General features: G+C 40.5%; 3 protein-coding genes across 3 annotated transcripts; all 3 read right to left on the reverse strand.

Moving 5' to 3' along the window:
• Positions 1 to 3,639: 3,639 nt before the first annotated feature.
• LOC141009327 (uncharacterized) lies at positions 3,640 to 5,836 on the reverse strand. The gene is made up of 3 exons (XM_073481876.1): positions 5,724 to 5,836; positions 4,003 to 4,104; positions 3,640 to 3,853 (listed from the first exon to the last, which is right to left on the reverse strand). Exons 1-3 carry the CDS (start codon positions 5,767 to 5,769, stop codon positions 3,768 to 3,770), a joined length of 234 nt encoding a protein of 77 aa, XP_073337977.1. The 5' UTR covers positions 5,770 to 5,836; the 3' UTR covers positions 3,640 to 3,767.
• A 2,925-nt stretch (positions 5,837 to 8,761) lies between these two features.
• LOC141009078 (uncharacterized) lies at positions 8,762 to 16,180 on the reverse strand. Its single transcript, XM_073481488.1, has 6 exons — positions 15,959 to 16,180; positions 14,923 to 15,104; positions 14,329 to 14,819; positions 11,545 to 11,666; positions 9,446 to 9,633; positions 8,762 to 9,344 (listed from the first exon to the last, which is right to left on the reverse strand). Exons 1-6 carry the CDS (start codon positions 16,178 to 16,180, stop codon positions 8,816 to 8,818), a joined length of 1,734 nt encoding a protein of 577 aa, XP_073337589.1. The 3' UTR covers positions 8,762 to 8,815.
• Positions 16,181 to 18,246: 2,066 nt separating this feature from the next.
• LOC141009079 (G-protein coupled receptor 4-like) lies at positions 18,247 to 20,686 on the reverse strand. The gene is made up of 3 exons (XM_073481489.1): positions 20,465 to 20,686; positions 18,883 to 19,064; positions 18,247 to 18,778 (listed from the first exon to the last, which is right to left on the reverse strand). The coding sequence occupies exons 1-3, from the start codon at positions 20,684 to 20,686 to the stop codon at positions 18,247 to 18,249; spliced, it is 936 nt and encodes a 311-aa protein (XP_073337590.1).
• Positions 20,687 to 22,074: the final 1,388 nt, after the last annotated feature.

Consider the following 22,074-nt stretch of genomic DNA (forward strand, 5'->3'; position numbering starts at 1 on the left):
ATTTTATGGTGTGCTTTAGGTTCACCGGTTGATTTTTTTATACCGAGGTGATTGTGATCAAAGTGTGTGTGTGTGTGTGTGTGTGTGTGTGTTCATGTACAAACAGATTAAATGAGACTTGTGCAAGAAAACGAGTCTAATGTGTCTCACAGAGAATAAAGGTTTGATCAGAAGCAGAGTCTCCATGATGGTCTGGTTGTCGACCTGGACTTCATCTCCCAGAAGCATCTTAAGGCAAGAAGATCGTCCAAACACACACACGCACGTATCTTTTATTGTAAGTGTGTATATTGATTTGCAACTCGTCCTGGTTGTTGCAAGAACAGAAAGATGGGAAACATTTCATTTTACAGGTCTGATGTGATGGTTTGTGGATGTCCAACATCTTCGATTGAATTTCCTTTGATTTACCCCCAAATGACCACATTTACCAAATCTATTGAACGCCAACTTTATCGTATAATAATGTTTCCAATAAATAATCACATATATAATATAATAATAAGTAATTTTTTAAATACTTTTCCACTCAACTTCCAACTGGTTTCTTCTTCACTTCTGCTGATCATCATTTCCAACTAGTTTCTGTTTATTTTCACCACTTTCTGATGATTTTCCTAAATTCCTTGTTGCTATTTACCATCAAACACAAGTTCATAATGAAGAATCAAGTGACAAATAACCAATTTTAAAAGTTTCATTTTGTCTGTTGAGGCCTCATAATTATGTGTCATTACTCAAGTTTAATTTTGAGACAGAAATGAATCAGCAAACAAACTAATAACAGCAGTTTGCCACAAACTGGTTTAATTCAGCTGCAGAAACTCAGTTCAGTTTGGTGTCCTGCTGAGGGGAAGTCGGACTGAAACTAGTAAGATATTAAAATGTCATGATCAGCAGACAGTTGAAAGCTTCCTAATAAGAATACCATTTCTTTATGAACTGCTTGTTAAAACATACCAGAACGTTTTTATTGAATAATGACGATGTGATCTTCAGTATTTTTTTGGTTATTATTGTGATAATTTGAGGGTAATTTCAAAGAAATATGTAATAAGCTGCTTGGTAATCACAACATACTCATCATGACAGTGTTACTAAATCTTCATGCAACTTTTTTGCTGACTTGTTTTTGTTTTGTTGATATTTTTAAGATGATGTGTGGCAGTAGGACACATACGACTCGGCCCGATGAATAGAAGTTCTGTTGGACGGACGTAGAGTCGGGAGTGTCTGCTCACTGAAAGATTTGTTTGGTCAACATCTCGCCAAACGCTCTCCGCACTACGTCTTTCCACACATACTGAATTATGCGTACGACTTTAATGAAGAAATGCCTCTACCAAATGAAACAACACATTCCAGAGAAAAGCTGCTGACTGATTTGCACATTTGTTTATTTGCTGTTGGTATTCAAATAGTGTCCAGAGATGATTGCAGGCGTCATCGCCGAGGGTCAGCAATTCTTTAAAAAGTCTGCTAATGAAATGATACAGAGTTTAGGATAAATATATATTGTAACAAAGTCTGGATCATTTTCAAATAAAAACATTTAGATTCAGACTTTAGTGAATGTCCTTTGAAGTCCTTTGGTGTTCTTGGTGTTATTATAGCTGTGAACATTTTACATGACAAAGTCTGACAAACTCAGAGAAATGAGGAGACACGAGAGCAACAAGGAGCTGAGCCAAGCGAGCAGCAGCCACGAGGAGCAGCTGGACAGAGTTGGACATTTTACAGGGAAAATTAGCAAGATCACAAACTTCATTCAAAGCAGTCGAAGAGTCTCGTCAGACTCAGAGAGAGGATTTGATTCATAGGGAAAAAAGACTTCACGGCTTGAACAACTGATTCAGGAGAACAAGGATGAACTCACACTGGAGCTGATGGAGCTACTAAACACAGTTTACAAATCGAGCGCACGGCGGCCGCGATGCCAAACTGCTTGACCTCTGTGACTCAGACAACAAGGAAATTGCAGAACTCAAAGCTGAATGTGTCCACCTGAAAGACATTGTCAAGGACGATGAAGAGACGATTGAGGAGGAATTACAGGCCATGGAAAGAGAGGAAAACCTTGACTGTAACCCTGAAACTATATGAGAAGTTTGACGAATCGATGATTGTGAAGGAGAGGCAGCTAGAGAGACTTGATGTGAAAGCAGAAGAGGAGCAGAGAGTCGCTGCAGCAGAGACACAATGAGCAGCCTGTGAGAAACACCAGTGGATTGAGATCAGTGTGGAGAAGATTCACCAAGCTCTTCAAATAGACGAGTAGACGACACTGTCACAGCTGACTGGACCTTGCACCTGCAGAAGAGCAACTCCACAGACTGATAACAACAGTACAATCCAGAGACCATCGCTCATGTTCACGTCAGTAGTGTAACTGCATTATTACATGACTCCACCCAGGTGACAGTGATAACCACCGAGCCGAGGACCGACCAGCTGACCAAAACCTCTGACGACGTGTCACAGCTGACAGGACTACGGCTCAGAGGTTATCTGTCACTGAGTGGAGTGACCACGTTCCCTGGGTTTCTGTACGAGTTAAAAAATACAGAAATAACAATCTGGAGAATTAAACCCTCTTGGTAATAAAGTCAGTGGACACCTGTTTGAGATCTTTGGGAGTTTCAGCTCGGCTGGGGCCGTTAAGACACGTGATAAAATAGTTGTCTGGGTGAAGTCTCTCGTGTTTACTTCAGTAGTAGCTCCACACAGACAGCAGAGAGTTATCACAACATCTGCATTCATTCAAACTCAAAGCTCACCTCGTTAGATACAAACAGCACAGACATGTCTGTGGGTGTAAAGTAGTGCAGGGCTGCACCATTCTTAAAAATAATGTTTGAGAAAGTTGAGGAAGAACGTTACCTGTGATCTGCATCTACAACAATACATTTATAATTTATAAGACAATAAATTCACCGGCAATTGATCATGAAACTTAAAATACTAATTACCCACTATATAGAGGGTAGTGAACATCTGCTCAGTAACCAGGGCGATGCTGACATCTGGGTCAGCCTACAGAAATACTGTACGTAATTGGTACCCTGCTCCTGTATATCAGCAGCTCACAGAACTGAACCAGAACCAGAACTGCAGTTGTCAATATGAGCAGGTTTATTGTGATGTTCATCTTGTTTACGAGCTTTTCTGAGCCCAGTTGGCTCCATGTTGGTGTTGGTTCTGGTGCTGATGAGACGATGTAGTTCACTGAGCGCTTTAACACAAAACTACATGAGGTTTGACTTTAATACAACAAACTGACAAACATCATGTGATTCATGACCCAGTTCAACAGGATCAGTACATTATTATGGCACCATTTTATTATCTGAGGCGGACGTACCATTAAGCAAAGGTCAGCAAGGTCTGCTTTGAGCCCCAAGCTACCAAGAGACCCATCAAACACCTCACAGACCTGTGGGTAGGAAAGTTATCTTTTACTTTTCCCTCATTAATTATGTTGTTTTTTAATCCATCCATTAACTGACTGACTGACTTTGTTCAGCACAAACTGAACAGACGTGACGTCAGAACATCAAAGTTTTGATTTAAACTCTTTGAAATGATTAAAGTTGATTATGAGTCAAACTCAGGATGTTTATTGAGTCTCTGACACTGACCGACCGTAAACATTCATGTTTATTCAGAGCTCAGAGAAACACCACACTGCATTCTGGGAAATCTCCCTCACAGTCTTATTTCACATCGTGTGGTTTGATGATTTCAGAGCTTCCTGGGCTGTGATTGGCTCATTTGTTGCAGCCGTTGCTGTGGCAGCAGGTCCAGCGTGGATTAGAGCAGTTGTCGAGCGTGGTGCAGCCTTTCTCTCCGTTATCTGCAGCAGCAAACAGGAAACGCATCAGAGCCACACAACAGCTTTGTAAATCCACACGTGTCGTCACAAAGAGCAGCTGTGAATGTTTCCACACAGTCGGCTCAGCAAATCTACATTTAAATGTCCCACAGAGCAGGTGGACGACTCACCTCTGGTGTAGCACGCCTGCTGGACTTTGCTGGTGCAGTCGAGCAGCAAGTTGCTGACCATGAAGTAGTCCTCACCGTAACACTGGATGTGAAACTCCTTAGCTGCAACACAAACACACCTGTGATCACACCTGAGACAGTCTCACCTCTTCAGATCGCATCTGGGACTCACCCGACTGTGACGAGACTCACAGTCGGGTAGAGTCGACGATCCCGCTGAAATGAAGAACCTCCGTACAGTTTAAAGATGAACACCTGAACTGAAGCACACCTGGCGCCCCCTGAAAAACCTTCAGTGGAGCAGCCCTCGCTCTGTGTTTCACTGAGCTGTGTGAGATTCAGCAGGCCGATACCAAACCTCCAGACAAAACAAAGTCTCCAGAGCGAATGCATAAACCTCACAGGAAATCGACCATTTGAATTTTGTGTGAAAATTGAGTGTATTTTTGAGAAGTTATCAACAGGTTGCATGAATATAACGGCGTGGGCGTGGCAAGGAAACAGGAAGCTGTTGTAACTCGAGTGTCGACGATCGAATCTCCCCCGAACTGAAACCTGTTAATAATTCACTGATCAGAATACACAACAAACATTGATGTTCGTGCCTGATTCATCACAACTGCCATGGAAGCATTATTAATATTGTACAGTAAACTGTAGTAACCACAGTGTGTCACTAGTTTAAAGGTCACATTGATGACAATTATTAACAATAATCCATCTACAGTTTGTAGAAAGGTGCAGAATAAAAGTCTCCCTCCTTAAAAACATTATTCTGATGTGAATGAATCATTTAAAATGTTTGTCAGGATCAAAATCATTGTTTTGTTTTCTCTGTTAAATTATGACAGTAAACATCTGTCAGCCAATAGAATCACTCCGCTGGTGTCAGCCAATAGAATCACTCCGCTGGTGTCAGCCAATAGAATCACTCCGCTGGTGTCAGCCAATAGAATCTCTCCGCTGGTGTCAGCCAATAGAAGCTCTCCGCTGGTGTCAGCCAATAGAATCTCTCCGCTGGTGTCAGCCAATAGAATCTCTCCGCTGGTGTCAGGTGGTGTCTGTAGTCTGGTAGTTGTCAGTTTTGCAGGATGTGCCCAGAACACTGTGCTGCCCTGACGTTAGCTCGCTAGCCTTAGCAGTGTTAATGTTTGCTAGCATTAGCATTAGCAACATTGACAGCACAGGGCCGTGAACAGGAACCACGTGGCACACATCATCACATGGTGGTTACTCACAGATTCACTGCAGGACTTTACTTAGTGTTTCACTGAGCTCACAAGGAGGCCGTCGTCAGCTGAAGCAGGTCTGCTGCAGCTCTGTTATGGTAGCGTAGCCTCTCGACTCGGCCTGGAGCAGAAACATGGTTGAAGACTTGTGTTTTTCCTGTCAGCTCATCAGTCGGTCTGTGAACGCTGGTCTGAGGTCAGTGCGTCAGAGGACTGGCAGACAGCAGATCAGTGTGTCTGAAGGCCTCGTGCAGTGAAACTGCTCCACTAGTGTAAACGTTAACCTTCAATACATTTTATTTTACGACATAACTTCGTCTTTAATTCAACAGTACTGTCATAAATCATCATCACAACGGTAGTGATGAGATAAGAGCACAAACCAAGTCATCTGAAATGTACTTTAGCTGCAGTTTACACCTGTGCTGTTACTAAATGCTCTTTATTCCTGTTTACCTCCTTCACTTGAAACACGTCAGTGTAGAGTCGTACCTGAGCAGAGCGGCAGCAGCAGCAGCAGCACCAAGCAAACCTTCATGTTCCTGTTTCTGTCGATCCGACTCAACGAGCAGCTGAAACTGAGACGAGCTGAACGAGGCCGGACTTTTATCCTGCGCTCTCACACACACGCACACACACACACACACACACACACACACAGGTGAACAAACAGATAACTCATCTGCAGACAAAGTGAACTGACCTCATTTGGCCTCAGAAACGACGTCCACGCTGTTTCAGTTCAACTCTTCAGCGTGTTGTTTGACTCGTGTCCACGTGTCGGAGCGACTGAGTCTCAGGTGCTGATGGTGTGTAAGTGTGTTTAAATGAGGATTAAAGGCCGATATGAATATAAATGCATTGTGTTTCTGCTGAGTCATGACAGTGCAGTGATTGGCTGCCAGCTGATGACATCAGCAGTTTATCTGCACTTTGAACACTGATGTTGAACTTAAACCAACATGTGTTTGTCCCTCGCAGACTGTTTGTCCCGATGCAGCTGATATTACCTCCTCACAGATCGATCAACATCTTTGTGTCTGCAGTGCGATCACACACGTCATCATCTGGACCCTCGACGTCTGTTCACTGCTCTGACCTGTCAGAGGTCTGAACCCCTGTGTTAGCGCTTCACCTCTCACTGTAACTTGTTGCAGTTTTTCAGTCTGACTTCAGCTAGAAAACTTCTTTCTGCACAAATGTTGTGAACATGTCGAGTCTCTGGCTCTTTTGGCTCTGGAGGTTTCAGGTGCGGGTCATCAGGATGATAACTGCTACATCTACGAGCTGTTCTGAGCCCAGTGGGCTGATGAGACGATGTAGTTCATCATACATCATATGTGTGATTCATGACACAATTCAAACAGGATCAATAAATCATCATGGCACCATTTATTATCTGAGGACGTACCATTAGGCAAAGGTCAGCAAATGCTTTGAGCCCCAAACTACCAAGAGACCCATAAAACACCTCAGAGACTTGTGGGTAAGAAAGTTGACTTTTACTCATTAATATTCATTTTTTAATCCTTGCGCTAAAATATCATCACACTGCTGAATACGTCATTTGTGTCTGCGGACCCCCCTTCAGTCCCCACTCATTTGGACTATTCCATCGTACTGCGTATTTAAAGTAAAAGTACTCGTTCTGCAGTAATCTGTTACTGTCAGTGTTTTATATGTGATGTGTGTGTATTAATGTGTGTGTGTCACTTTACTGCTGTAGATGTTTAATGTTGAGCTCATTTTAACTTCCTCTCGTGGAGCTTATTGATCACAGCTGTGTGTGTAGTGATGAAGAGACACAGCTGATGTATTGATCCTGTTTGAACTGTGTTCAATCACAGGTGATGTTTGTCAGTTTAAATGATCATTTTCAAGTCAATGATTGATTTAGGACCTCAGCTCATGTAATATGTCTATAATACATATATATAATATTACAGACAGCTAAAACAGAGCATAGTTGTACATATAAAACCCATTTAAACTATTTTTTCATCCCACTGTCATTACAGCATAAAATCATGCGTCCCATGTTATCAGGCTTTCATTCTGTGGTCCTGGATGAGTACATGTGTCCCCCGGGACAGTCGGCTGAGATGACCAGATGAATGTGACCTCTCGGTACCCGTCAGCGAGCCGGTCAGTGCTGCAGTGGCCCCCAGAGGATCCCCGGCGTCCACCCAGAGCTCTGCAAGTCGGCCCTGATTTTCTACCAGTCGCTGCCCTGCTGGTCTGAGGTAGGTTTCATTTTAACATGATAATAAACGTGTGTTGCAAAATCGCACTTTGGAGTCTGCTGTCACAAATTTGCGTTGCTGCCTGTGTGAATAGTTTTGAAGCGTCGCGTCCCCGCTGTGTAAAGGCCTTCATGATGAAACATAGTTTGTTAATCTGAAGAGAAAAACTACAAGGTGTCTCCGTGGTAACAGCAGGTTTGGGCTTCATGTGCATAAAGACAACAGAGACGTCAACCAGCAGAGATTTAGTTAAACCTTTATTTATCATGTTTTAATTCAGGGAGTTCGTCAGAAGGCAGACATTTACATTTTTGTCTTGAAACAGATTTTTATTGAAATTCCAGAAAATCATAATTTCATATTAAATTACATATACTGTGACATAAGATTGTATGTATATTAAAGGAAACAACAACTGCTCTGAATCACACCCTTAAAACTCTCATGCCACAAAACAACCAAAAAAATAAGCTCACATTAAATAAAGATAAAAAAATAACATGTTTTTAAAAAGCAAAGCAAAAGACATACTGCTTAGATAGACGTTTAATAGACATATGTTAGATATAATAATGAAAAAATGAACAACAAAATCAAAGAGCAGACGAGAGTTACGTTAGCACACCGCCTCCGTTGCTGTTAGATCCATAGATATAGAAACATAGATGCCTCATTGGATCGTACCTTAACGATGACGCCATATTGCAGAGGGCAAAACTCGCCTGTAAACAAATACAAGTGAACTGGGGAGCCGCGTTTCTTCTGGATAAAAAGCACTACGTTTGTTTTCTCAACTTTCCTCAATTAGTCTTTTTATATTCAACAGCTTTTGACCTACGTGTTGTTCATAATCGTGCTGTTGGACACTGAAGTAGAGTCGTTTTGCTCGTCTTGTCTCGTCTCGTTTCATCGTCTTGGTGAAAACAGGTTTGCTTTATAGATGCTGCAGACCACATTCTTGCAAGTAGATTTGGTTTGTAGGTTTGTACTCTCAAACGCCCTCAAGAACACCTCAACTGCCTCCTTTCAAAATAATTGCTTCCAGCATCCCCTGACGTTCTCTGAATGCCCCCTACCGCCCCTGCTGAGAAACACAGTAAGTGGTACATTTGTCTTGCTGTCTATTAGATTGAATCTCACTGCACCGAATTGAATTACAGCGAATCATCCGATATTAAAGAGAGTATCATCCTTGAATCGTATTGAAGCCACGTATCTAGTTGTGCATTGGATCGTCTTACAAGGGAGAGATACACACCCCTGATTTGTCTACCTTTCTTTTTCTGTTTTGTCTTTTTAACTCTTTCTCTGCCTCCATGACTGTGTAGTTGTTGTCATTATTCATACTGATGAACTGCATCTATCATTGCTGTTCATTCTGCTGCTGTCATTGCTGTTCATTCTGCAACAACACACAGCGGCCAGAAGCTTGTCTATGGTCCCTTTCCTCGTGAAAAAATACAGAAGTAAGTCTGCAAAAGGACTGATCCGCAGAAAAGCGATCGACAGGTTGGAAAAGGTAGGGTTATTCATGTTTCGCTTGGCCAGGAACAAAATGGCGGTGGGCAGGAACAGCAGCGTGTGATTAAGCAGCACCAGAACCAATGACCCAATAATTCGTCGTTTTTCATCAGAGGGGACACGGCTGGCAGTCAGAGCTCTGAGGGTCCCTCCCAGGAAGAACGTCAACAGTGGGACGGGGAGGAGGATGAAAGCGCTCACTATGATTGTGGGCACGTTATGATCATGGTAGTAAAACCAAAAGAAGCGAAAGCTTAGAACAAAGACCCAGACCACAGCACAGACCACCACAGAGATCTTCATAGGCCGTCTGAAGCGGTACCACAGTGGACAGGTAATGACCAAATACCTGTAACACAAGATTGACACAGTGTTTGAGGAGCTTAAAAATGTTATATCAGTATAATGGTCAGACAGAAATACAAGCACACTGGATTTAAAGATGGGTACCTTTCCATGGCAACACACACCATGAAGCCAACACTGCCCAACATGCCTAAAGAATAAATAAAATTTCCAATTTTATCTATCTTCTCATCGTCATGTGCGGACAGCCGAATGATCCTGCCACAGAACTGAAGGAGGTTGGAAACGAGAAGGTTGATGATATAGGTCGGAGCAACGTGATTAACTCGCACCTGCAAGACAACAAAACATTGGTGAAAGTAAACAAACAGCTGTAAACAACAGGGAGGCAACGATATATCTGCTGAACATCTGTATCGATATTTGCCTTGTTGACTGCTGTCAGCATATCAGGAGATCCGATGTTTATCTATCGGTTCACATGATTTATGTGCTGGCACATTACTGAGATGTTGGCTTGTGACATTCATGACATCAGTTTGTACTTAACGACTTTACTATAAACTACTACAGTCATGGTCAAAAGTTTACATCTTCTTGTAAAGAAAATGTAAAGGTGCATCTCAAAAATTAGAATATCATGCAAAAGTTCATTTTTTCCGTAATTTAATTAAAAAACACAAAGTGAGATCTTTCAAGCCTTTTTTGTTTTAATTTGGATGATTGTGGTTTACAGCTCATTAAAATCAAAAATCCAGTATCTCAAAATGTTTTAATATTTCATAAGGCCAATCACCAAAAGGATTTATAATACAGGAATGTCGACCTTCCTATAAAGTATGTTCATTTATGCACTTAATACTCGGTCCGGGCTCCTTTTGCACGAATAATTGCATCAGTGCGGCGTGGCATGGAGGTGATCGGCCTGTGGCGCTGCTGAGGTGTTGTGGAAGCACAGGTGGCTTTGAAAGAGGCCTTCGGCTCGTCTGTATTGTTGAGTGTCTCTCATCTTCCTCTTGACAATATATCATAGATTCTCTGCGGGGTTCAGGTCAGGCGAGTCGGCTGACCAATCAAGCACTGTAATACCACGTCAGCAAACCAGTTTGTAGTCCTGATCAGCATCTCTATACAGTATGGAGATGCTAATTTCCTTTTCCATTAGGACTTGGCACCTGCCCACAGTGCTAAACTACTAGTAACTGGTTTGCTGACCGTGGTATTACTGTTCTTGATTAGTCAGCCCACTCGCCTGACCTGAACCCCATAGAGAGTCTATAATAGTAGTATTGTAATATTTTAATATTTTGAGATACTGGAGTTTTGATTTTCATGAGCTGTAAGCCATAATCCTCAAATTTAAAACAAAAAAAGGCTTGAAATGTTTCACTTTATGCGTAATGATTTCCACTTTTTGAATTAAATTATGGAAAAAAATGAACTTCTCCAAGACATTAAAATGTTTTGAGATGCACCTGCATATCATGGCAGACTTGAGTTCCAGTGATTTCTACAACTCTCATGTTTCTGTGATGGAATGAGTGAAACACAAACTATTTGTCACAAAAACTTTCCTGAAGTTTGGTTCAATAGTGAATTTGAACTTCTGAAAATGTGACCAAATCTGCACCTAATTGAGTTGAAAATGGCCAAAGGACATTTAACCAAATATTATTTTATGCATATGACCCAGCAGAGTTGGTCACTTTTTCAGAAGACCTGTAATAAATTAATTAATTGACTAAGACTTTTAGGCGTGCGCTTGGCTGATTTAACCTCGGTATGAACTTCCTTATCAGCACCATCTCCAGCTCAGCCTGCTCTCTCTCTTGCTCTCTTGTCAGTGCATCACTTTGTCCTTTTCATTTCCCATGAACATGTTGCTTCCTAATCTATCAATAATTATGCTTAAGATCACATTAAAACATTTTTTGAGTAATATTTTGAGTCATAGCCTCGCACATTTATCCTTGACCAAAGTAAATATTTCGTATATTAATGAAAATCTCAACAACTACGGAAAACTTTGTCCAGGAGAAGAGCTGCTCTCACAGTTAGTCAGATGCTGAACATGCCCAGTTTTCATTTCATTTCAAATTAACTTAAGTTCGCCTCCATATCAGTATAAACCACAAACTCAATGAAAACAGCAGCACACAACTAAATTAATGGAGTCACATCAAAATCCTTTATAGACGCACAGACCGCGTGACAGACACATGACGCATTTGTAATGTACCTACCAGAGAACAAAGGGCGTAGATGGCGACGAGGGTCACAGAAAGGCCGACTGAACTGATGATGTATTCCACCACAGACATGACGAAGCTGCCTGACTCGTTGTTAGAGGCGGTGCTGTTGAAATCTTCCATTCTTCAGAGTGAAACCTGTTGTTTGAAAGGTCAGGTCATAGGAAGGAAGCAGGTCTTCAAAATCATACCTACATATAAGAGAAGGTATAAAATTGACCTTTGAATGCTGAAAGACTTCACCTGACTGCGTTCTCTGACGTCTGGCGTTTTGTCCTCTGCATTCAGCAGCTCAGAGTCAATATGTTATGTGACAACATGCAGCAGGCTCCTGTTTATCTACTTTATCTAAGGAAGTGAGATTTAAGCAATCAGACGTACTGAAGCATTAACATTTCAACAGTTTCCGCTCAAGTGCATGTGGATGCATTTTTCTGTTGTAGTTCAAGCATAACAAATATTGTAAATCTGAATGGTTAAAGGTGTCATTTGGAAGAAATGGCCAGAATTCGATACTCTTTGCTGTAGCTATCTTTGACTGTGGCGACGAGCTGCTGTTGGCAAGTAGCTCAGATAGTCGTGGGGCTAATTGGCCCTGTTGCCTGAGGGAGTCTGGCCTCACAGCAACTTTTGAGAGTGACAGAGGTCCGTACTGGCTCTGTTACACTATGTAGGTGATTAACAGCGGCTCTGACCAGGACTATGACTCCTGGGACGAGAAGACACAGCAGGTGGGGACAGGAGAGGACAGAGAGAGAGAGTTGGACGTCATCGGCGTATAGAGACAGAATATTCACATGCGAACTGAGGATTTATTTGGACAGAACCAGAGGTGACTGTGGAGACAAACCAACACTGTTCTGGTGACTTTGACTGAGTTTCTGTCCAGTTTGAATGAAGTGTGTTTTACGATGAGTTAACGAGGCGATTAAGCTCGTGTTAGTTCAGTCGGAGAGAGAAACTTGAATTCAGATGGTGTACAGTTGTATTTTTCTGTTTATAAGGAAAATAGGTGTCAAAATATTTCCTTTCTTGACATTTTGTGAGTTTATTATTCACAGTCCCACGACGGTATCATGACATTTTATTTATCACGATGAATCCTCTCAGAGCTCAATTGTAAGGCCATCACACGCATTGTAAATACAATAACACGGGACATCACACACCCACTCAATCGCTGTACCACCCTCTGGGCTCAGGTGAGGGTCCCTGAGGTGCAGAAGGACTTGCTTTGGCAAAACTCTGCTACCCGCAGCCATAGTCGCCCTAAACAGGGTGATTCGCTGAGGGAACTACAAGTCGTGTTTTCATGTTTGTTTTTGCTGTCGTTGTTGTGTGATGTTGTGCTGTACTTCATCTACTTCCGTCCGTCATTAAGGTAGGTGTAGGTGATGTGTACGAATCTGATGTGCAGTGTCATGAAAAAGAATTTCCCCCCAGGGACAATGAAGTCTATCTAACCATATTGTGAAATTTGGTATATTGTTAAATCCCTATTTTTGACAAATCTGCCCTCTCAAAGAATGGTGGGGACATGTCTCCAGTGTAAATGAAAGTTACTAACCTACACTGAATAATATTTGTCTAATCTGTTTTGATTGTCCCTGTCACACTTTATGATTTCTAAATAATTATCTGAAAAGTATCAAAACTTTAAGAGTTTTGATAAAATATAATTTGGTAATTTGAAAAGAAAAGCTACAAGATGTCTCCGTAGTAACAGCAGGTTTGGGCTTTATGTTCATAAAGACAATAGAGATGTCAACCAGCAGAGATTTAACTGAATATTTATTTATTTATTTGGTTTTTATACAGTGAGTTCTTCAAAGGAAATAAATTCATGTTTTTTGTGTAGGAGCAGACTTTAAATTGAATTTCCAGAAAATGTACAATTTCACATTTAATTTAAATGTACTGTAAAATAAGATTTGATCTATATTGATAGCACACAACAACCGCTCTGAACCACATCCTTGAAACTAGCTTGCCTACAAACCAAACACCACAAAGGAAACTTAAAGTAAATACATTTGAAGTGATCGTATGTTATTGTTTCCTGTCTGTATGAAACATTATGGAAAAACAAAACAAATACAGTTTTGGAAAAATGAACAATTAAATCGAAATGAATATGAGAGAAGAAAAGCGGCGGCTATAGTTGAGCTCAATAATATAATAAAATCTGCTTTGTTTTAGTGATTAAAGGATAATAATGATAGACATTAAGAAAAGTCTTTTATTTACAGTCATAAAACAGTATGCAAGGAATGCTGCTCGGGTGTGGACAATGCTGGCTCTTTAAATGAGCTAAAAAAAAGCCTTAAAGATCTATATTTAATATAATATAATATAAAGGCAGCCATTTTGTACTTGCCCTGATGAAGGCCTCGATGGCTGAAACACGTAGGCATGTTTTTACTGTTGTTTTGATGAGATATTAAAGGCTTTTTGACACATCATCATCTTGAGTGCCTCGGACTTATAATAATGTTTAATTCACATGTGGTGAAGCCATCACTGTGAACCAGAACAAGTTGACCAGAACATTTCCCAGCAGCCAGTGCTCCCACAGCATTGCTTCCTTTTCTCTCCAGGTAGGTTAGGGTTAGTATCAGAAGATGGCAGTATCTGTCCTGTCTCTATCCTTTCTATTTGCCTACATTTCTTCTTCTGTTTTTCTCACCTCTCTCTTTTTCCACCTACATGAAGCTGACTGTGTAGTTGTTGTCATTATTCATACAGATGAACTTCAAATATCATTGCTGTTCAATTTGCTGCTGTCATTGCTGTCCATTCTGCAACAACACACAGCGGTCAGAAGCTTGTCTATGATCCCTTTCCTCATGAAAACATACAGAAGTAAGTCTGCAAGAGGACTCAGCCGACTAAACATGGCCGACAGGTTGCCAAGGGTCCAGGCATCTAAGGTGCCATACTCTGCCACGACCGAAATGATAACAGGCAGGAACAGCAGCGTGTAAATAAGCAGCACCAGAACCAAAATTCCAACAATTCGTCGTTTCTCATCAGAGGGAACACGGCTGGCAGACAGAGCTTTGATGGACCCACCCAGGAAGAATATCAACAGTGGGAGGGGAAGGAGGAGGAGGACGCCGAAGATGATTCTCTCAGCCATATGACTACCCCAAAAAAGTAAAGGCAGGACAAAGGCTAGAGTAATGACCCAGACCGCTACAGAGACTGCCACAGAGATCTTGATGGTTCGTCTGAAGCGGTACCACAGTGGGCAGACGATGCCCAAAAACCTGTAACACAAGATGGATGCTTAGTTTTTTTAGAGCTGTATAATTTCATAGTAATATGATGGTCAGACATAGCTGCACACATACTGCATATACAGATATTCACCTTTCCAGGGCGATACACACCATGAAGCCAATACTGGCAAACAGACTTAAGCGATGAAAAATATGTCCAATCATCTTGTGATCCTCAGGTGCTGCCACCTCAGTGATCATGGAGCAGAACTGAATGAGGTCAGAAATGAGAAGGTTGATGACGTAGATCGGAGCAACATGATCACGTCGCACCTGGAAGACAACATTGCTGAAAGTAAACAATCAGGTGTAAAAATAGGGAGGAGGCAACAAAACATCTGCTGAACATCTGTATCAATATTCGCCTTGTCGACTGCTAGCTGCCTGTTGGCAATAAGACGACATTCACAGACAGCAGTTTCCGATGTTTGTCTGTTGTGTCACGGTATCTCAGAGTGACCTTATTTAAAATCAACTCTGAAGGAATCCCATTCTGTGATTGAGGGGTTCTCTGGTTTCGTAAGGTGCAGCTTCATATTCCCAAGTTTTGCAGGTTTTTAGTCCTAAATTAACAAATAGAAATGTTCTACCTGATGATGACGCTAAATGAAAAGTCAGGGATCACAAAAGTTATTACTGTTCAACCTCTGGGCACCATGAATGTCTATCATTTTTGTATCAGTGCATCCAGAAGTCATCGAGATATTTCACTAAAAACCCAAAACATCAACTTCATAGTGGTGCCAAAGAAAATGTCAGGAGATGAACAAGGGCAGAGGGCTGCATCCTCTGGGGACCATGAATATCTACAAATATCACACTTGATTGCTTTTAATTAATAAAAAAGAAACAAAGAAATAATGAGGCCAAATAATGCTGTACAAATTACTCTGACAAACCTGACGATTACTTTATGTTTTTCATCAAACTAAATGGTGCCGTTAACCTCAACAGTTTAAGAGAAGGCTGTAATGGAGCCACACATACAAACTGCATGTGTGAAGGGTCCAATCAGTGTAATGTAAATGTTAATTATGACGTACATTATTCCTGTAAATTAACAGAAACAGATTTAGATAATTTAGAGAGACACAGACTGTAAGAAATCTCATTTATAATGTACCTACCATAGAATAAAGAGCGTAGATGGCCACGAGGGTCAAAGGAAGGCCAACAGAAATGATTATGCATGTCACCACATTCATGATGCGATAGACTTTATCACGATCATCGTCGACGGGTCTGCCATCACTGTAGTTATAGTTGATGTAATCATCGTAGTCATAGGCAGTGTTGATGTAATCATAGCTGTTGTCCTGTGAGGTGTTGGTAATGTTGAAAACTTCCATTCTTCAGAGTGAAACCTGTCGTTTGACAGATCAGGTTATAGACAAGGAACAAGTTTTTAAGTATCTACCTGACATCGTTCAGTGATATCACTGAAGCAAACACCTCAGTGTACTTACAGTATACCCACAATCATATCATATCAAAAGCTTCCGTATTTTCAGTCTTATATGCATATAAATATTCATGCATTTTCATGACTGTTTGCAGTCCTCATCTTTATATGTAATAAAAAAAGTCATACATTTTACCTTTGACAGCTGAAACACTCCACCTGACTGTGTTCCCTTCACCAGCGTCTGATGTTTTGTCCTCTGCATTCAACAGTTCAGAGTCAATATGTCAAGTTATAACATGCACTCGGATCCTGTTCATCAACCCCTCCCTACTCCTGACAAAAATGTAGTCAGGCATGAATATACAAGTTTCAGATTAACCTTTAGGTGTCTGTTGTTTTTACCACCGTATCCACACAGTGTCACACAGTACTCTCTATTAATCTACGCCTTTTTCATCTGAACAGATAACAAGATGTCGTATGCATTTCCTGCTATAGAAATATAGTTCAGGTTCAAGCCTGTTAAAGCTCTGTTGTTTTAGTGTTGTATCAAAATGATTCGTCTCGTGCGGCACCTCAAAGTCATGTGACCTTTTATCTATATATATTTTATCTATACTGAAAACTGCTCTGAACCACATCCTTAAAACTAGCATGCCTTACCACCAAAACACCAAGAATGGAACTAATATTAAAGGAGCACTATGTAGCATTTTAGAAGAAATTAAAAGTCAGAATCTTAACATTTAAAATATTAATGAGGTAATAACACAAACTCAGAAGAAGTGAATAAACAAGCTGCTCTCAGAGGAAAATAAGGTCCCAGAACACTGTTTAAAGCTAGAAAGGTGTCAGCGTCCACCACATATAAACAAAGTAAAACAGAATAAATCGTGTTGTCCTTTAAGGTCAGTTTGTTTATTCAGTCTATTCAGTCATGAAAACAAAGAGAGTTTGTTTATTTAGTTTGTTTGGACAGAAAGAAAATCAGCCAATGAGGATATTTCTCTTCTCATTAACATTTCTTCAACAAACTGACAAAATGCCCCTTTAATAGTGAGTTTGTCAAAGGAAGAATTTCAGGTTTTTGATGTAAAAGCAGATTTTTAATTGAATTTCCAGAAAATGTACAATTTCAAATTAAATTATATATACTGTAATATAAGATGTCATCCATATTGATAGCACACAACAACTGCTCTGAACCACAGCTTAAAACTAGCAAGCAATTATAGAAAATACATCTAAAGTAATTTTATATTTTTATTTCCTGTCTGTACAAAAAATTAAGGAAAAGCAAAACAAATACAGTTTTGGAAAAAAGAACAACTAAATCAAAATGAATATGGGAGAACAAAAATGAAAAAAGTCCTAAAGACTTGTTCGGACAAACATTTAGGAATAAGACGGCGTGGCGACTATAGTTGAGCTCAATAATATAATAACATCTGTTTTGTATTAGTGATTAAAGGATAATAATGATAGACATTAAGAAAAGTATTTTATTTACAGTCATAAAACAGTATGCAAGGAATGCTGCTCGCGTGTGGACAATGCTGGCTCTTTAAATGAGCTAAAAAAAGCCTTAAAGATCTATATTTAATTTAATATAATATAAAGGCAGCCATTTTGTACTTGCCCTGATGAAGGCCTCGATGGCTGAAACACGTAGGCATGTTTTTACTGTTGTTTTGATTCAATAGCCTTAAGATATTAAAGGCTTTTTGACACATCGTCATCTTGAGTGCCTCGGACTTATAATAATGTTTAATTCGCATGTGGTGAAGCCATCACTGTGAACCAGAACAAGTTGACCAGAACATTTCCCAGCAGCCAGTGCTCCCACAGCATTGCTTCCTTTTCTCTCCAGGTAGGTTAGGGTTAGTATCAGAAGATGGCAGTATCTGTCCTGTCTCTATCCTTTCTATTTGCCTACATTTCTTCTTCTGTTTTTCTCACCTCTCTCTTTCTCCACCTACATGAAGCTGACTGTGTAGTTGTTGTCATTATTCATACAGATGAACTGTTGCTATCATTGCTGTTCATTTTGCTGCTGTCATTGCTGTCCATTCTGCAACAACACACAGCGGTCAGAAGCTTGTCTATGATCCCTTTCCTCATGAAAACATACAGAAGTAAGTCTGCAAGTGGACTCAGCCGCATAAACATGGCCGACAGGTTGCCAAGGGTCCAGGCATCTAAGGTGTCGTCCTCTGCCACGACCAAAATGATAACAGGCAGGAAAAGCAGCGTGTAAATAAGCAGCACCAGAACCAAAATTCCAACAATTCGTCGTTTCTCATCAGAGGGAACACGGCTGGCAGACAGAGCTTTGATGGTCCCACCCAGGAAGAATATCAACAGTGGGAGGGGAAGGAGGAAGAAGATGCTGAAGATGATTCTCTCAGCCGTACGACTACCCCAAAAAAGTAAAGGCAGGACAAAGGCTAGAGTAATGACCCAGACCGCTACAGAGACTGCCACAGAGATCTTGATGGTTCGTCTGAAGCGGTACCACAGTGGGCAGGCAATGACCAAGTACCTGTAGCACAAGATGGATGCTTAGTTTTTTGACGTGCTTTACAATTTTATAGTAATATGATGGTCAGACATAGCTGCACACATACTGCATATGCAGATAGTCACCTTTCCAGGGCGATACACACCATGAAGCCAATACTGGCAAACAGACTTAAAAGATGAAAAATATGTCCAATCATCTTGTGATCCTCAGGTGCGGCCACCTCAGTGATCATGGAGCAGAACTGAATGAGGTCAGAAATGAGAAGGTTGATGACGTAGATCGGAGCAACATGATCACGTCGCACCTGGAAGACAACATTGCTGAAAGTAAACAATCAGGTGTAAAAATAGGGAGGAGGCAACAAAACATCTGCTGAACATCTGTATCAATATTCGCCTTGTCGACTGCTAGCTGCCTGTTGGCAATAAGACGACATTCACAGACAGCAGTTTCCGATGTTTGTCCGTTGTGTCACGTCTCCCTGCCATCAGCTTGTAAGGCTCTGTTAGTCCTGAAAAATACTTTTCATTGAGTAGGTAGTTCTGTAGGAGTCTAAACATGCTTATAAAGCAGATATTTCTCAAAATAGACATTTGTATTTGTACATTTTAAGGGCTGAATGAGTTTATTTTTCATAAAGAATATGTGTTTGTATCCCTGGCACAACAGTGGAATAATTAACATTAAAAAACTAAATAAACATCTGAAATTGTATCGGCCCACAATTGAAACAGTTAGGCAATTATTAATGAGCACAATATCTGATTACTGTAAGTCAAACTCAAATGGTATCGCATTAAAATAATCCCTCTGATTCGATTAATGAAATGACCGGTAAAACACTTCGTATCCACGGCTAAAGATCTGCTGAAACAATCTATACGCAAGTTGATCCACAACTTGCTTTTTAGGGAACTTTCAGCCTGGCTCTGTAATCACTTAACTGTCATTGTAACACTTATTTCAGGATATATTTATGTTTCTCTGTAACTATCTGGTTACAGACAACTAATCGAAATATGTGTTTCTATAGATGGTGCGAGACTTACGGTATCTCAGAGTGACCTTATTTAAAATCAACTCTGAAGGAATCCCATTCTGTGATTGAGGGGTTTCGTAAGGTGCAGCTTCATATTCCCAAGTTTTGCAGGTTTTTAGTCCTAAATTAACAAATAGAAATGTTCTACCTGAAGATGGCACTAAATGAAAAGTCAGGGATCACAAAAGTTATTACTGTTCAACCTCTGGGCACCATGAATGTCTATCATTTTTGTATCAGTGCATCCAGAAGTCATCGAGACACATCAACTTCATAGTGGTGCCAAAGAAAATGTCAGGAGATGAACAAGGGCAGAGGGCTGCATCCTCTGGGGACCATGAATATCTACAAATATCACACTTGATTGCTTTTAATTAATAAAAAAGAAACAAAGAAATAATGAGGCCAAATAATGCTGTACAAATTACTCTGACAAACCTGACGACTACTTTATGTTTTTCATCAAACTAAATGGTGCCGTTAACCTCAACAGTTTAAGAGAAGGCTGTAATGGAGCCACACATACAATTGCATGTGTGAAGGGTCCAATCAGTGTAATGTAAATGTTAATTATGACGTACATTATTCCTGTAAATTAACAGAAACAGATTTAGATAATTTAGAGACACACAGACTGTAAGAAATCTCATTTATAATGTACCTACCATAGAATAAAGAGCGTAGATGGCCAAGAGGGTCAAAGGAAGGCCGACAGAAATGATTATGCATGTCACCACATTCATGATGCGATAGACTTTATCACGATCATCGTCGACGGGTCTGCCATCACTGTAGTTATAGTTGATGTTATCATCGTAGTCATAGGCAGTGTTGATGTAATCATAGCTGTTGTCCTGTGAGGTGTTGGTAATGTTGAAAACTTCCATTCTTCAGAGTGAAACCTGTCGTTTGACAGATCAGGTTATAGACAAGGAACAAGTTTTTAAGTATCTACCTGACATTGTTCAGTGATATCACTGAAGCAAACACCTCAGTGTACTTATAGTATACCCACAATCATATCATATCAAAAGCTTCCGTGTTTTCAGTCTTATATAAATATTCATGCATTTTCATGACTGTTTGCAGTCCTCATCTTTATATGTAAGAAAAAAGTCATACATTTTACCTTTGAAAGCTGAAACACTCCACCTGACTGTGTTCCCTTCACCAGCGTCTGATGTTTTGTCCTCTGCATTCAACAGTTCAGAGTCAATATGTCAAGTTATAACATGCACTCGGATCCTGTCCATCAACTCCTCCCTACTCCTGACAAAAACGTAGTCAGGCATGAATATACAAGTTTCAGATTAACCTTTAGGTGTCTGTTGTTTTTACCACCGTATCCACACAGTGTCACACAGTACTCTCTATTAATCTACACCTTCTTCTTCTGAACAGATAACAAGATGTCGTATGCATTTCCTGCTATAGAAATATAGTTCAGGTTCAAGCCTGTTAAAGCTCTGTTGTTTTAGTGTTGGATCAAAGTTAGATCAAAACCTCAAAGTCATGTGACCTTTTATCTATATATATTTTATCTATACTGAAAACTGCTCTGAACCACATCGTTAAAACTAGCATGCCTTACCACCAAGACACCAAGAATGGAACTAATATTAAAGGAGCACTATGTAGCATTGTAGAAGAAATTAAAAGTCAGAATTTTAACATTTACAATATTAATGAGGTAATAACACATACGTGAATAAACAAGCTGTTCATAGAGGAAAATAAGGTCCCAGAACACTGTTTGAAGCTAGAAAGGTGTCAGGGTCCGCCACATATAAACAAAGTAAAACAGAATAAATGGTGTTGTCCTTTCAGGTCAGTTTGTTTATTCAGTCATGAACAAGTAGTTGTGAACAACAGGGAGGCAATCATATTTTTGCTTTGTCAACTGCTATCAGCCTCACAGCAAAGAAAATGACATTCAGCAATTGCAGTTTGGTGTTTATCTTACAGGTCACATCCATTTTGCACTGGTACATTCGTGAGCTACTGTCTAGGGACACCCCTCACATTACCAGATAATCTGGGCTGACTTTCGGGACTGACCAAGCGCCCAGACTAAATTTCTTCTCTGCTTGTCCGGAGGCCGAATTGGGGTTAAATCATCTGGATACTCCTGTAGCTGTACATAGAGTGATCAGGGCTTGCGGAGTTCGTTACCGGTCCATGGTGTTACATGGTGGACAGGCATACACAGATTACATTACTTGTCCCTGCTCCTCTCAGGCTTCTGCTGTGTGCAGCAGCAGAGTCGCAGCACATA

This window comes from Pagrus major, chromosome 15, assembly GCF_040436345.1.
Source record: "Pagrus major chromosome 15, Pma_NU_1.0".
NCBI classification, from domain to species: domain Eukaryota; kingdom Metazoa; phylum Chordata; class Actinopteri; order Spariformes; family Sparidae; genus Pagrus; species Pagrus major.